Source organism: Alternaria novae-zelandiae (genome assembly GCF_023758075.1).
Source record: "Alternaria novae-zelandiae strain BMP 2774 chromosome Unknown scaffold_7, whole genome shotgun sequence".
Lineage (NCBI taxonomy): Eukaryota > Fungi > Ascomycota > Dothideomycetes > Pleosporales > Pleosporaceae > Alternaria > Alternaria novae-zelandiae.
In genome coordinates this window covers 1,136,340-1,150,628 of record NW_026056967.1, presented here as the reverse complement: position 1 = coordinate 1,150,628, position 14,289 = coordinate 1,136,340, and the positions used below count along the sequence as shown (strand labels likewise).

At 54.2% G+C, this 14,289-nt stretch overlaps 7 protein-coding genes across 7 annotated transcripts; 5 read left to right on the top strand and 2 right to left on the bottom strand.

The window, feature by feature from the left end:
* Nucleotides 1-513: 513 nt before the first annotated feature.
* J4E88_004394 (uncharacterized protein) lies at nucleotides 514-1,244 on the top strand (the record flags this gene model as incomplete). The annotated part of the gene is made up of 4 exons (XM_049398040.1): nucleotides 514-546; nucleotides 595-618; nucleotides 675-734; nucleotides 783-1,244. The coding sequence occupies 4 exons, from the start codon at nucleotides 514-516 to the stop codon at nucleotides 1,242-1,244; spliced, it is 579 nt and encodes a 192-aa protein (XP_049256485.1).
* Nucleotides 1,245-2,147: 903 nt separating this feature from the next.
* On the top strand, nucleotides 2,148-4,328 carry ATP1 (Alpha subunit of the F1 sector of mitochondrial F1F0 ATP synthase; the record flags this gene model as incomplete). Its single annotated transcript, XM_049398039.1, has 6 exons — nucleotides 2,148-2,219; nucleotides 2,411-2,619; nucleotides 2,673-3,068; nucleotides 3,121-3,291; nucleotides 3,472-3,611; nucleotides 3,664-4,328. 6 exons carry the CDS (start codon nucleotides 2,148-2,150, stop codon nucleotides 4,326-4,328), a joined length of 1,653 nt encoding a protein of 550 aa, XP_049256484.1.
* Nucleotides 4,329-5,091: 763 nt separating this feature from the next.
* On the bottom strand, nucleotides 5,092-6,277 carry J4E88_004392 (uncharacterized protein; the record flags this gene model as incomplete). Its single annotated transcript, XM_049398038.1, has 4 exons — nucleotides 5,092-5,794; nucleotides 5,842-6,071; nucleotides 6,130-6,232; nucleotides 6,273-6,277. 4 exons carry the CDS (start codon nucleotides 6,275-6,277, stop codon nucleotides 5,092-5,094), a joined length of 1,041 nt encoding a protein of 346 aa, XP_049256483.1.
* A 1,235-nt stretch (nucleotides 6,278-7,512) lies between these two features.
* On the top strand, nucleotides 7,513-9,840 carry J4E88_004391 (uncharacterized protein; the record flags this gene model as incomplete). Its single annotated transcript, XM_049398037.1, has 4 exons — nucleotides 7,513-8,435; nucleotides 8,486-9,199; nucleotides 9,249-9,421; nucleotides 9,470-9,840. 4 exons carry the CDS (start codon nucleotides 7,513-7,515, stop codon nucleotides 9,838-9,840), a joined length of 2,181 nt encoding a protein of 726 aa, XP_049256482.1.
* A 525-nt stretch (nucleotides 9,841-10,365) lies between these two features.
* Nucleotides 10,366-12,191, top strand: J4E88_004390 (uncharacterized protein; the record flags this gene model as incomplete). The annotated part of the gene is made up of 3 exons (XM_049398036.1): nucleotides 10,366-11,105; nucleotides 11,194-11,314; nucleotides 11,469-12,191. The coding sequence occupies 3 exons, from the start codon at nucleotides 10,366-10,368 to the stop codon at nucleotides 12,189-12,191; spliced, it is 1,584 nt and encodes a 527-aa protein (XP_049256481.1).
* Nucleotides 12,192-12,193: 2 nt separating this feature from the next.
* On the bottom strand, nucleotides 12,194-13,195 carry J4E88_004389 (uncharacterized protein; the record flags this gene model as incomplete). Its single annotated transcript, XM_049398035.1, has 3 exons — nucleotides 12,194-12,621; nucleotides 12,696-12,933; nucleotides 13,157-13,195. The coding sequence occupies 3 exons, from the start codon at nucleotides 13,193-13,195 to the stop codon at nucleotides 12,194-12,196; spliced, it is 705 nt and encodes a 234-aa protein (XP_049256480.1).
* Nucleotides 13,196-13,496: 301 nt separating this feature from the next.
* J4E88_004388 (uncharacterized protein) lies at nucleotides 13,497-13,898 on the top strand (the record flags this gene model as incomplete). The annotated part of the gene is made up of 2 exons (XM_049398034.1): nucleotides 13,497-13,568; nucleotides 13,629-13,898. The coding sequence occupies 2 exons, from the start codon at nucleotides 13,497-13,499 to the stop codon at nucleotides 13,896-13,898; spliced, it is 342 nt and encodes a 113-aa protein (XP_049256479.1).
* Between the last annotated feature and the right edge of the window lie 391 nt (nucleotides 13,899-14,289).

Here is a 14,289-nt window from a genome sequence, read left to right as displayed (position 1 = left end):
CTTTATTGTCTTTATGCTGAGCGGCCCAGTCAAGAGTCGACAGTGTACGGTAGGCAGCGCGCGTGCTTCAGCGAGACGCGCCTTCGGCCTCCAACGCAGCCCTGATTCTTATATGCAACAGCCCATGCACCCAAGTTGCAGTGTGATCGCGGCGCCCGTGCAAGTCCGAGGGTACAGTGGTCGCAGATGTGGGCGGAGTGAGTGTCTTGTAGCAGGGCAATGGTCGCGACACGAAAGGTGAGCTCCAAGGGCTGCAGGGCTCTCGGCGCGGAAAATCACTCGCTAAGGCCCGAGCAGCGACCCAACTCCCACCTGCCAGCTTGCGCACCCCCACACACCCATGTCGTGATACCCATTCACCCTGCGCCATCATCTCTCGGCTCCCGCCGCCGGTGCCTTGGTCCTTCCACACTCCCCGAGCTCGACCCTTCACCCTGCGCTTCCAAGACATGATTTAGCCTCTTGACGTCCATCGCACTCTTTGACACGCGCCCAAGTTCCCCATCCGGCACCATGTCTCTCAATCTAGAGAAACAACTCGTCTTCGTACGTCATTCTTCAACAGATGTCTGTACTTGGCTGACTGGAATCTAGTACGGAGCATACCACCATAATAAAGTAGGCTCTGCCGTCAGAGAGCGTCTTCACATGTCAGCTAACATGCCATGTGTCAGGTCAACGTCGGAATACATCTGCTCTGTGTACCTCCGATCCTGTTGACGTCTTTCCTACTGGTGAGGCATCCGAATGCTCTCATCGTGGCACATCTAACACAGCAACAGCTCACCAACACGCCTGCCGTCCCTATACCGTCATGGCTCTCGGTACCTAATCTCCCGCTCAACGTCGGCACCGCCGGAGCCGTTCTGTACTCGACCTTGTACATCCTCATGGAACCTGTCGCAGGTGCCATGATTGCTCCGATCCTTATCGGCAGCACCGCGTACGCGAACCATCTCACGTCCACGTATGGTGCGACTGCCAACTCGTGGGCCGGCGCAATCAACATCGCATGCTGGATCGCCCAGTTCGTCGGACACGGAAAGTTCGAAGGAAGAGCACCAGCGCTTCTTGACAACCTTGTGCAGGCCATCTTCCTGGCTCCGTTCTTCGTCTGGTTCGAGATACTCTTCATGCTCGGCTACCGCCCCGAACTCAAGCGCCGGATAGACCAGGCTGTTGAGTTGGAGATTCAGAAGTTCAGGAAGAGCAAGGAGAAGGGTCAAAATGGCTCCGCGAAATGAGACGCAACTTGACAACGGATGTACAGCGCATGAGCAGACAAGGACCCAGTTATTGGCACTTGCAGGTTAATCGAAGCAGTGATTGGAGGACAAGAAGACAGTGCAAATAGTGTATGAATACTGCAGGAGAAGGAGCATTGCGCAGGAGCAAGGTGTACGCGGCGTCTTGAGGTATACGTTGTCTTTGGTAGTCAAGTTTGCATAAGTGGCTGCGAGTTTTTAAAGATTCACATAACATAGTAGGATACCAATTTAGAATGTTGTTATTTTACATTTGGAGCGTATGATGTTGATTATATCGACCATGATTTCCTGAGTAACCCGTGCTTGGGGAATACTCGGCAGTTGGGTGTACTGATGCATTGGAAGGGCCATTGAGACAGAGACGCCACCCGTACAATGTATGCTTCTAGTCGATGCTAATTATCTGATCGTGACAGTATCAAGCTGCAAAGAAGGCTACACTACCAGCTGCACCGTACACCGAGACGTAGTCCGAAGGTATCCACAAACATCTACTTTATCTTTATCAAAGTGTGGGGTACTAACTATGTACACGAGGTTCGTGTATCGGATCGGAGTGTCGTGCGAAGGGTGCAACGCGTTATATCATACAGCTGAATGCTCCGTTTGATTTTCTAGTATTTCATTCAAAATCGCCAGTCAAATCATGACTTGTCGGGTGCCAACGTGGTGTTGCAGTGAGAGAGCTCGGTTGAGATGCGGCTTTTTTAGGATTAGGGTAGACGCCAAGGTCCGCGCTTTCCTCCCGAACCGCAGGACTTTCTTCCTCACAGCAGAGCTCCCCATCCTGCACTCCATCACCATCTCCCCTCTTCCATACCTGCATCAATCTCAATTGGTTGCAGAGCCTCCGAATTAGACTCTTGAGCAGCTGCAGCCATGTTCTCAAGGGCCATCCGCCAGTCGAGCCGCCGGGTCGCTGCAATCTCTGCCACGAGCAGGATTGCGTCGGTAAGTCCATCGCAACCGCCTGCAATTGCGCCTGCCGCCCGTCCAGCCATCGCCAGCAGCCTCCAGAACCGAGATCCGATGCCATTGGCGCCGCAATGGAGCTTCGTTGATGGAACTGCCCGGGCTGCGCGGCGGCGGGACCAGCTCCCCTCTACCCAAGTGCACCACTGACGCCTTTTGCCCGCCCACAGACCCGCGCTCCCGCGTTCACCAACGCCATCCGATCCTACGCCGCCGATGCGAAGGCCACCCCCACCGAGGTTTCCTCCATCCTGGAGCAGAGGATCCGCGGTGTCCAGGAGGAGAACAGCCTCTCCGAGACTGGACGTGTCCTGTCCGTCGGTGACGGTATCGCCCGTGTCCACGGCATGAACAACGTCCAGGCTGAGGAGCTTGTCGAGTACGCCACCTGCACATTACGACAATTTGCCATGGAAGCTAACGGGGTGACAGGTTCGCCTCCGGTGTCAAGGGCATGTGCATGAACTTGGAAGCCGGTCAGGTCGGTGTTGTGCTCTTCGGTTCTGACCGTTTGGTCAAGGAGGGCGAGACCGTCAAGCGTACCGGAGAGATTGTCGACGTTCCCGTCGGCGAGGCTCTTCTCGGACGTGTCGTTGACGCTCTCGGTAACCCCATCGACGGAAAGGGTCCCCTCAAGACCACTGAGCGCCGCCGTGCTCAGCTCAAGGCCCCCGGTATTCTGCCCCGCCAGTCCGTCAAGGAGCCCGTCCAGACTGGTCTCAAGTCCGTCGACGCCATGGTTCCCATTGGACGTGGTCAGCGTGAGTTGATCATTGGTGACCGTCAAACCGGAAAGACCGCCGTTGCCCTCGACGCCATGCTTAACCAGTACGCAAATATTCTTCCGCCTGCAAGCAACACAAGCTGACATGAAGATTAGACAGCGATGGAACAAGGGTACCGACGAGAAGAAGAAGCTCTACTGTATCTACGTTGCCGTCGGTCAGAAGCGATCCACCGTTGCCCAGCTCGTCAAGACCCTCGAGGAGAACGACGCCATGAAGTACACCATCATCGTTGCCGCCACCGCCTCTGAGGCCGCTCCTCTGCAGTAAGTTCTATCTGTACGAGCTCACGTCATACAAGAAAAACCCGAACAGGTCTGGAGCCTACATCGACGCCAGGCCACACATCTTGTGTGCTTTCATGTTGATGTAGGCTGCAGGCCTGTTCAGTTTTTTTTTCTTGCTTGAAGTGAGCTGATATGAGACATTGACTGACACAACCTCAGGTACATCGCGCCATTCGCTGGATGCTCCATGGGTGAATGGTTCCGTGACAACGGCAAGCACGCCTTGATCATCTACGATGACTTGACCAAGCAGGCCGTTGCCTACCGTCAAATGTCTCTGCTTCTCCGTCGTCCTCCTGGTTTGTTATCCCTGTGCGAACTGCATATGTGACATCCACTGACAGCGTTTAGGTCGTGAGGCTTACCCCGGTGACGTTTTCTACCTCCACTCTCGTCTCCTTGAGCGTGCCGCCAAGATGAACGACAAGCTTGGTGGTGGTTCGCTCACTGCTCTGCCCGTCATTGAGACCCAGGGTGGTGATGTGTCCGCTTACATTCCCACCAACGTCATTTCCATCACTGATGGTCAGATCTTCTTGGAGGCCGAGCTCTTCTACAAGGGTATCCGTCCCGCCATTAACGTCGGTCTCTCTGTCTCCCGTGTCGGTTCCGCTGCCCAGGTCAAGGCCATGAAGCAGGTCGCCGGTTCCCTCAAGCTCTTCTTGGCCCAGTACCGTGAGGTTGCTGCTTTCGCCCAATTCGGTTCCGATCTCGACGCTGCGACGAAGCAGACACTTTCTCGCGGTGAGCGTCTCACCGAGCTCCTCAAGCAGAAGCAGTACTCCCCCATGGCCGTCAACGAGATGGTTCCTTTGATCTACGCTGGTATCAACGGTCTCCTCGACTCCGTACCCGTCAGCAAGATTCTTCAGTGGGAGGCTGACTTCCTTGCCCACCTCCGATCAAACGAGCAGGACATGCTCAACCAGATCGACCGGGAAGGTGCGCTCAGCAAGGACCTCGAGTCCAAGCTCAGGGAGGTTGCACAGAGCTTCACCAAGAGCTTCGCGGCATAAACGAGTTGAAGGCTGGAAGAGTGGGTACTGTCTATTCCAATGTTCTGAGGGGCCAAAAAAGTGCTGATTGGTCTTTGAGAATAGATGTATAATAGAAGATGCGTCCTCGCCATCAGCTGTGTCTCAATATGGAAGATTTGTTCGTTTTTCTGCATTGACATCAGCCTGGCAACGCACGCCTACCTTGGTCGACGAATACCTCTTGTGATTCCCTGTGCTCCTGTTAGCGGTACATATACGGCTCTTTTTCAGCTCATGGAAGTGGGGTGGTGGAGGCTCTGTATATGACAAATGAACGTTTCCTCTGTTATACTTGTTGTTCCTGACGCATATGACGATGATGGTGATACTAATACTAAACTACGCAGGAATTCCGTCATGTCTGCTGGAGCTAGCTGTCGTCTTGGAGCATACGGTGATCGTTTTGGGTAGCGTACAAACAGTTTGGAGGTGCCCTGGATACGTACATTGCTTCATACCTCACACCTCTGTCCATGGGGGAAATGCTGAATACCTCTCGGGACCAGTATTTGAAAAACATTTGAAAACGCAAGCTTGTCTGTAGCAGGCAAATGTCGTGTATAATTTTGAAATATGAGATGGCATTGGGAGCCTATTCTCGTGGCTGGTAGCCAGACGATACCTGTGTCATGATATAGTTGGAAGGGAATGACGTTTGACGATGCTGATTCAATTCTAGTAGTCTATAGTAGGTACTCGCCTATCCAAGCGATCTAAGCAAAAGGACCGTATACAAATACGTCTACTTCTGCCTTCCGCGTCCCCGTTCCTCTCCGTCACTCGCATCGCCATCCTTGAAAGGATCGTCGCCGATTTCCACGGCATCACCCGTCTCGGGTGGTTCATCTCTGTATTCATCGTCCCATGTCGTCCGGAGACTGATGTCGTCATCTTCCTCGCGTAATCGTTCGGCAGCTTCCAGCGCTCCCGGATCATCCGCGTATTCGTGTTCAAGGTCCTCGATACTCATGCGACGGATACCCGCACGCTCCTCAGCTTCTAGCTGCGCAGCGCGGGCCTTGGTCTTGCGGTATACAAGCCAGCCTGTGGTAACGCCGGCAACGAGACCAATGAAGATGGAAACGTAGGATAGAGCTTTTGTGCTGGGGTCCATCTTGCCTCCACTTTCGGCAATCTTCTCGAGTTGACTTCCGATGAATATGTGAAGCATCAGCTTCGGTGATACTATGGCTGTGGCTAGAGCGTAGGATGCCCAGTGTACGGTGGGGAAGGTTGCGACGGCACCGTTGGAGATGGAGTATGGTAGCGGACATAGTCGGTACATGACGAGGAGTTTGAGGCCGTCGTGTTTGAGGGTGAGGGAGAGGGCAGCGAAGCGCGTGTCATTGGCTATGAGTCGGTGGACCATAGATTTGAGGAGGGTGCGCGAGAGGAGGAAGGATGCTGTGCTGCCGGCGACGGTTGCTGTCGCGGCTATGAACCAACTGGTCTAATGTTAGATTGCATGTTGTGAATGACGTGTGAAGCATACCCGTTCGGAAAGCCATAGACAAATCCGGCTATGGTGAGTAGACTCGAATAACCAATCAATGGCGGAAATGATACGATGAAGATCAAGACCCAGAGGATCAACCATCCGGCCGTCACGTCTCTCCATTTCTTCGCGACGGGTAACAGGGCCCCGAATATGCGCTCGTTGTACACCAGGAACAGTATGCCGCCCACTGCCAGCACCAAGTTCCCTACGAAGAACAGCACTTTCTGCAGGGGGGAAAGTTTGTTATATTGATCGAGGACTCGTCGCGAGAGTGTATCGTACTTGTCCATGGCGCGCTGCCGCCATGAGCTCTGTTGACTGTGGTGCGATGCGTTGCGCCGGAAGGTAGATGATTGCGGACGTCGGCTCCATATTGGCGTCTGGCCTGTTTCCTCGTCGTCTAAAGGAAGCGCAAGAGCGCGGACATCATAGTCGCTCGCTGGCATGTTGATGGATGCCTCTATACAACACGGGGAGGTGCGCCTAACGGAGTGGCGCGGAAGTATGCGGAGGTAAGAGGATGTGAATGCGGTAGGGAAGTGAATAGAAAGGTAATGGGAGATGCTAGCTGATACAACTGGAGACGGACATTCCGCGTGGTGGTAGTGGAGCGTCGGAGGCAGCCTTGGTGTGAGATGCTAATGCTAGTGTGGTGTGGGCGCTGTTGGAGAGCTCTGGGTTTCATCGTCATCCGGGCGGACGAACGCGGTGCATCCGCCATGGATCCGCCCTGCATTAGGCGATTAGATCAGATCGGCCCCGAGTTGAAAAGCAGTCTTGCTCGGCATGCGCGTGGGACAACTATAATTCGATGATTGCAAGTCAACCTAGCAAAAAAACTGAACACCCTGGAGCCTACGTTGACGTTAGGTTACCCACTTTGCAGGTTTTTAGTCGTGATGTAGTCCGCAGACCTGTTCAAGTTGTTTCGTGTATGAGATGATTGCCGCATTGTATGCGCATATACTGTGTGTGACATGTGCTCTGGTCATGTTAGACAGCTCCGAGCAACGTACAACGTACTGCATCCATGGATGTTTCCGCGGACCCACACGACGCAAAGCACGTGATTACTCAGCCTCTCGCAGTCTGTGGCGCCCATAGCCCTATTCGATACTTGAGGCATATGTTGCAGCTTGTTTTTCCGCCGACGAATGCCATCGCAGCACTTCTTATCCAGCCCCAGTCGTCATCCTTGCTCAGCTGAGACTCACACGCACACGCACCGCATCACCACCCGCTCGAGGCTCCAGGGCCATGTAGGGCAGACCGGGAGCAAGTGCTGGAGATTACCGTTCCCGCTGTATGGTCGACGTTGCTGCACGGTGCAAGCATCCCCCACCCCTACGTAGTTGAGCCTAGTCCCTTGAGCTTCATTCGCGCTCGAGATCGCCCCAGGCATTCCATCACTCTGCCCGTTTTGGCGCACTTGGTGTGTCCTGCAGAAGAAGGCTGCGGGACTGGTTATTGCCCTTCGTTGCAGCTTCATTCCTCCTGTGACGCGCCGGTCGCTCCTCTGCCATTACCCGCAGTACTTGTAATCACCCCCGACGGCCTCCTGTCTCGACCTGGACCCCGACCTCTGACCTCTGACCTCACCCGTCCTGCGCGCCACACCCGAACACCCATCGCCCAGTATCCTTTGCCCGCTTGGAAGTAATCGCCATGGTCGCCGACGACTTGTACGAGAAGGCGCTTCCTGTGCTGCAGGACGAGGCCCTGGATGAGGAGGACAAGACGGACAAGCTCGAGGAGCTGATGCGCAAGGAGACCAACCTCACGGGCAAATCACTCGAGAACATTGTCCTAGACTGCCTCTGGCGCTATCGCGACGCCGGCAGCTCTTCCAGCTCTCCTCCCAGCCGCCATACCATCATCCGCCGGCCCTCGCCAGCTCCCTGGCAGGCCAATCGCGCCCCTACTCCCGTCAACGCCTCGCCGCGCATGGTACACCCGCCGCCGGGCTTCCCCATGCCACCTGGATTCGCGCGCACAAAGTCGTCCACCGCGTCCCCCTTTACTTCCCCGCGACCCTCGCCTCGCCTTGCTTTTTCCACACCGCATATCCCCCACAGCCCCAGCCTGAGCGCATACCAGTTCAGCGAATGCGCAAGTCCCAACACCGAGTCGTACGGCGACCTCGATGGCCACTCCGTCGACTGGCTAGTCAACGATGACGCCGCGAGCACTGAGTCGTCTCTCCTCGGCGATGGCACGCTCAACGGTGCCGCGGCCGAATGGGTCCAGCCCCAGACCATGGACATGGGCCCATACGACATGCTGCGCTCGATCCTCAGGGACGACCGATCGGACGAGGAGCTGGAGAAGGTCTTGGAGGCCAATGGCTACGACCTCAGTGCCGCTCTCCTCGCACTCATGGGACAGCAACTGGACGTACAACAACTCCCTACCACGCCCTCCGAGCACCCAGGATACGTCATCGGGAAGTCTATGAGCCCAGCATTCAGGCCTAGTACACCCGTGGGCCAGCAAAAGAGCAACATCGTGTGCAAGTACTTTCTGTCAACTGGCCATTGCGCCCGAGCAGACTGCAGATTCAGCCATGACACCAGCAAGACGTTGTGCAAGTAGGTATATATACAGCTCTCTAGATAGTCCAGGCTAACACCCAACACAGATACTTTCTAAATGGAAACTGTCTAGCTGGCGATACATGCCTCTTCTCACATGACCCCTCTGCGCTCATGGCTCGTATGGCTGTGTCGGACGTCCAAACTCCACCAATACCCAACTTCCAGATGTCCGATTATGAGTTCCCCACACTCCACTACAACGGCTCTCCCCTAGGCACACCGTCGATAACATCAGCCGCGACCTCTTTGGAACAGCTCTACGGCCTGACAGGTGGTGGCCCCACACGCCCTCCACCAGGACTTAGTCCTTTTGCAAACTTCACTCCTGGAGGCGGTAGTCGCCCGCAGTCTAGAACCGGCAGTCGCCAGACTTCGCGTGCCACCACACCTTCGGTGCTCGCAGTTGACGACAACGACGCTTTCCCTAGTCTGGGTTCCGCTGCTGCTGCTAAGACTGGAAAGCGTCACCACGGCAAGCGAGGTGGACATGGCCATCACAAAGATGCTCCAGGACCTAACAATCTTGCAGATGTCGTTCGCATGTCGCCTGTTCCGGCTCCTGCCACTCCAGCTCGCAAGGGATTGAGACCGACTAAGAGCTTCACAGGATCTCGCGAGAACAGTGTGGCTGCCCAGGCGATACCCGCTCCTCAGCACATCCCATGGCTCGAGACTGGTGAGAAGGGCAATCAGGCATATCTCAAAGCTCGCGCCGAGGCTTTCAAGCATGGCAGTCTGCGCAACAAGTTTTTGCAGAGGTAAGCGGCATGCCTCGTCCTACGACATTCCACCGCTAACATACCACAGCGCTGCTCAAGCTTGGAATCGCAGCGATTCGCGCGCGGCTAAAGCTCTTAGTCTTAGGGGGCAGAGTGAGAACAACCTGATGCGTGAAGCTCACCGTGAAGCTGCTCGTATCCTTTACGAAGATCGCAACAAGGACAGTGATGGCTTGAGAGAGCTGTATGTTGATCTTCACGGTACGTCGATATAGGGTGTATGCATATACCAAGACTAACATCATCTAGGTCTGCATCCAGATGAGTCGGTTTCGTATCTCGAAGGCATCCTTCTAAAGCACAGCTCTTCTTCGCGTCCAGTCTACGCAATTACAGGAACAGGTCACCACTCCAAGAACGGCAAGGACAAAGTTGGCAAGGCTATTCGCGGCTTCCTCAACGAATGGCGCTATGCCTTCCGCGAATTCTCTGTTCCTGGTGACCGCAACAACGTAGGTGGCATTCTTGGTATCGACCCGAGTAGCTACGACAAGAGTGTGGCGGAGCGGCCAAAGGAATCTGAATCGGATGGAGATAGCGCAAAGAAAGACACGAAGATTCGCATCATGAAGAGAGATGATGTAATAGATGCGCCGAAAGGACCGAAGCGTACTGCTTGATCTGATTGAGTGGATGTGGGGTGTGCCCAGTAGGTAGCATGAAATAAGAAAGAGTTTACTTCACTACTTATTCTTTGATCTCGTCTTCGTTAAGGCGTTGCGGTAAATGTGTTACCGCACTACGTTCAAGAGGAATATTGGCAGGTGCGCTACAGTCTACATTGGTATCAGAACGAAACTCAGGAAACTACTACCTTAATGCAGACTTCCAGGTTATTTACTTCTATTAACATCTATAGGTGGTCTCCAATCTGTCCCTTGGATGGGGTGGCGGAGATGTGCCAGCTCGGTGAAGCTGCTTGACTGAGGAAGCCACACCCAGCCTCGTGCCTGCTTCTCTCGTCTGGACCCACCATCGCGTCGCGAATATCGCCTCTCATCTTACGGCGTACACAGCCAATCATTCTCGTCACCTCTCATGTAGCGGTCAGCGTTTTCTACCTGGCCTCACTGGCAACGTCCCTACCCTCATCACCACATCGTACTAGCTAACGCATTGTCGTCACTGATTCGCATCCCCTCGCAATGGGTCCCAGAAGACCTAGTTCGGCGACAGATGTCGACTCACGTATGCCGTTCGCATCGGCGGAGGCACTGCTATGGGGGCCAGAGATGAAACAACAGCACGCCCACCTGCTCACGGAGATGCGAACACTTCAGAAGCACCATGACGAATACGAAGCCCGCATCAGATCTACCGAACACGTTGCAGAGGCTGCCGAAGCTGCTACGTCGAGGGTCCGACACTTGGAGCAACAACTCGCAGCGATCGAAGCCGAAGATGACGACAAGGCTTTCGAGAAGTGGGCAGCAGGCGAGATGACGCGCCTGGGCATATTCGTCGACACGAACAAGCACGTCAGGCAGAAGCAGATCGAGCTGGACAATGTTGTGTCTCATGCTGTGGACGATCTCGACAAGCTCAAACAGGTCCCCAGGGAACTGAAAGGTATTCTGCGACGTCTTGATCTTCTCGAGACTGGTCGTAATCAAGACGCGCGTCGGATCGAGAGTCTAGAAGAAGAAGTCACCCGGCTCCAATCTACGCGACGTGATCCCAAGTCCAAGTCCAAGTCCAACACCGCTGGCCCACAGACCGTTTCTAAGCCTCAACATGGCATGCTGAGATCCATGACACCGTCTCAATTACTTAACGCCGGAACTTCAGAAGTAACAAGTGACACGGACGATGAAGACCTGATACTCATGCCTGGGTTTGCACGTGAAGAGATTCAAGTACCCCGGAGTCCAGAGATGAGAGAAAGGTAAGAGCGGTCTTCGGAACGACCTTTTGTAACGCTAACGACTATTGCAGGGGACCAGTCGATATGTCTACTTCAGCAGTGCCTTCAGGTCATCCAATGAAGTCAGCAAGACAGAGACTGATGCAGAGACCTTCGATCCACAACTCTATGTTGCCACATCTGGCAGAGGAACAGAGACAAATCCGAACACCTGCTCCAAAATCGAGCCAGTCAGTATATGCTGCTCCAGTTGCGACACAGCTGGTCCATCACAACCGCCCGACTTATCCTTCGCCCCCGGCTCCGGTCCCAGCCCCAGCCCCAGTGCCGGTTCCTACGCGAAAGCCTCGCCCACGTGCCAGAGTCGCCCCACCTCCAACACAGCTGACGGACAAGACCATCACACGGAAGCGAAAACAGCCTACAAAGGAGCCCCACACTCAAAGGCTGACTCGCGCTCAAGCCAAGAAGATTCAAGAACAAGATGCTGAAGAGCGAAAGCCGCACGTAACCGATAACGAATCACTCCTCCCGCCAACACAGTTGGTCGAGCCAGCTCTCTCATCGCGCAAGAAGCAAAAGACTGCCCATGATCAAGGATCAGACAGTATCAAGGCCAGATCCAGCACAGCGATGCGTCCCACTGGCAGAGCTCCAGCAACCGCAAAGCGCAATGCTGCTGCAAATCAAAGCAAAACCACGGCGATTGAACCCACTCAGCTGGTTACGAGGAGTCCTGCCAAGTCGAACATACCTGAAGCCACCACTTCACCTACCGACAGAAGATATGCCTCACCATCTGAATTTGCTATGAGTGTTACAAACGAACAGGAGCCAAAGTCACTCATTGTTATTCTACGCAGCCCGCAGAAAGCGACAAGGATTGAGCGTAGTGAGAGCGATGATACCAAAACCACTGTGGCAGACAGAGCTAAGAAGTCACCTCGCAAAGCTGCTCTGACGCCACTGTCTCGCTCTAAGGCCATCCCTAAGCCTTCGAGCACACGCATTCCGGGCGGTCGGAGCAAGCCAGCTGTTTCGGCAACCGCTAGAATTTTAGCAACCATGGGAAGGAAACCTCGTTGGTTGTCTCAATTAGAGGACTGACCCTATGTCTCGCTGAACTCGTACAAGCCCTCGCGGTCCGCAACTGGCACCTCCAAATTTGCCTCTTCGATATCTTTTCCATCTACCTTCAGCCCTGCACGCATAACGTCGCCCGTCTTCACTGGGCCTACACCCTTCGGGGTTCCCGTAAGTACGATGTCGCCCTTCTCCAGTGTCATGACCCTGCTAATATCGCTCAGCTGTCTTGGGATTCGGAAAAGCATCAGCTCAGTGTTGTCAGACTGCTTCATTTCGTTGTTGACTGAGAGCCAAAGGTGTGCTTTCTGTGGGTCTGGGATTCTGTTTTTCGCGATGAAATTGCTGATGGGCATGAACGTGTCGAAGCCTTTTGCGATAGACCATGGGAGTCCTTTTCTTTTCGCCTCGTCCTGCACGTTACGAGCTGTCATGTCGATAGCGAGGATGTAGCCTGGGTCGTGAATGTTAGTCGGATGGATCTCGATATACTGTTATATTTGGCTGGATGTATGGCGTTCTAAATACCTTCGATAGCATCCATAGCACCCTTAGTATCTTCAGGATGCAAATCCCGCAATGTCTTTCCCATGATGAGACCAAGCTCAACTTCATAGTGCATGTTTACACCACGTGGGCGTAGGACTGGGCCAGCGCCTGGCAGCAAGATAGACGACGGTGGCTTCAGAAAGAAGAAGGGCTGCTTAGGCGTAGCACTGGACAGCTCCTTGATGTGGTCTGCATAGTTTCTGCCTATGCACATGACCTGTCACACGTTAGATTGCACGAAGAGCTTCTTTGCCAAATGTCTTCCTTCTAAGGTTCCCAAGCTCAACCTTCATAACACGTATGCCAGAGAGATGGCACATGTCTTCACATATGATAACACGTGAGTAACTTTACAACTGCTACCTCACCAGCACACGCCTCCCAGCTCTTTCTCTTTTCCTAAGCCGTTCACGACGCGAACATGACACGAAATCACGTACCTTGCGGCAATTTGCCCTGATAGCCTGGATACTCGCCATAACGATAACCAACGAACGTATTCAAGACAATGACCCAATATCACGCAGAGGTGTTTGAAAGCAAAGGTCGCTCACCGTCTTCGGCAAAGTACTTAGCCGGCAATTGACGGGAGTTTTGATCTGGGCCCCTGCCCGCCACGGGGACTTGGGAACCGAGATGTGGGGTGAACGTCAGAGCTTCCAGGCCACATGCATCCCACTTGCGCTCGCATCGCAACCAAACTATCAGAACCAGCACACGCTGCATTACACATCTGTTACCAAACACACCGCATCAAGCTTCCCGTCAGCAACAGCAGATATGGCGCAAACCCAAGGAAACACAATGCAACTCGCGGAAATACTATCCGACCTCGTCTCCCTGCGCGTCTGTGTACGTTGCCCTCCCTACACCAACTCACCTGTACACTTTCTAACACAAAATCGACTGTAGGACCCCGCCGCAGCCCTCGCCCTCGTATCCGCGCACTCGAACACCTCTGCCTCCACATCACCCCCATCTTCTCACGATACCGCCGCAAAGACACCAATAACAGACCCCACGTCGACAACAACGGTGGACGAGGAGCAAGACCCAGAGCTGAAGCGCGCAAAAGACCTGCTGAAGTTCCACTACGAGGTCAAGGAGGCGCATAAGAGGGGCGAGTTGGGTAGGGGCCTGGAGGAAGCGAGGAGTTTGGTTAGGAAGGCTGTTGGGGGGTGAAGGGCGTTGGGGTTGAGGATGAGATTACAATATTATAAGTGCAAGCATAGAGAAGTGCTGGGAGAAGGCCAACGCGAGAAGAGGGGACTTGGCGGCGAAGGTTAGGAGCGAGCCCTATCTGGGGTCAGGGTCGATAGCAGAGCTTATGCGCTGGGTATTGAGGAGACGGAATGGATGGGAACGCCAATACGGAGGAAGACATTGTGGTATCTACATACACGTCGCTGCATGTCAGTAGTAACTTCTTGCGCGGAGTTGCAGTATACAAGAAAGAATCTGAACAAGAGACACCAGGTGCATCTCTTGTACTGCGGTCTACATCGATAGATAGGAGGACTTTGTTGAGGGCTCCAGGGAATCGTAGTCGTCTGGGCTACATTTGTATCAACAC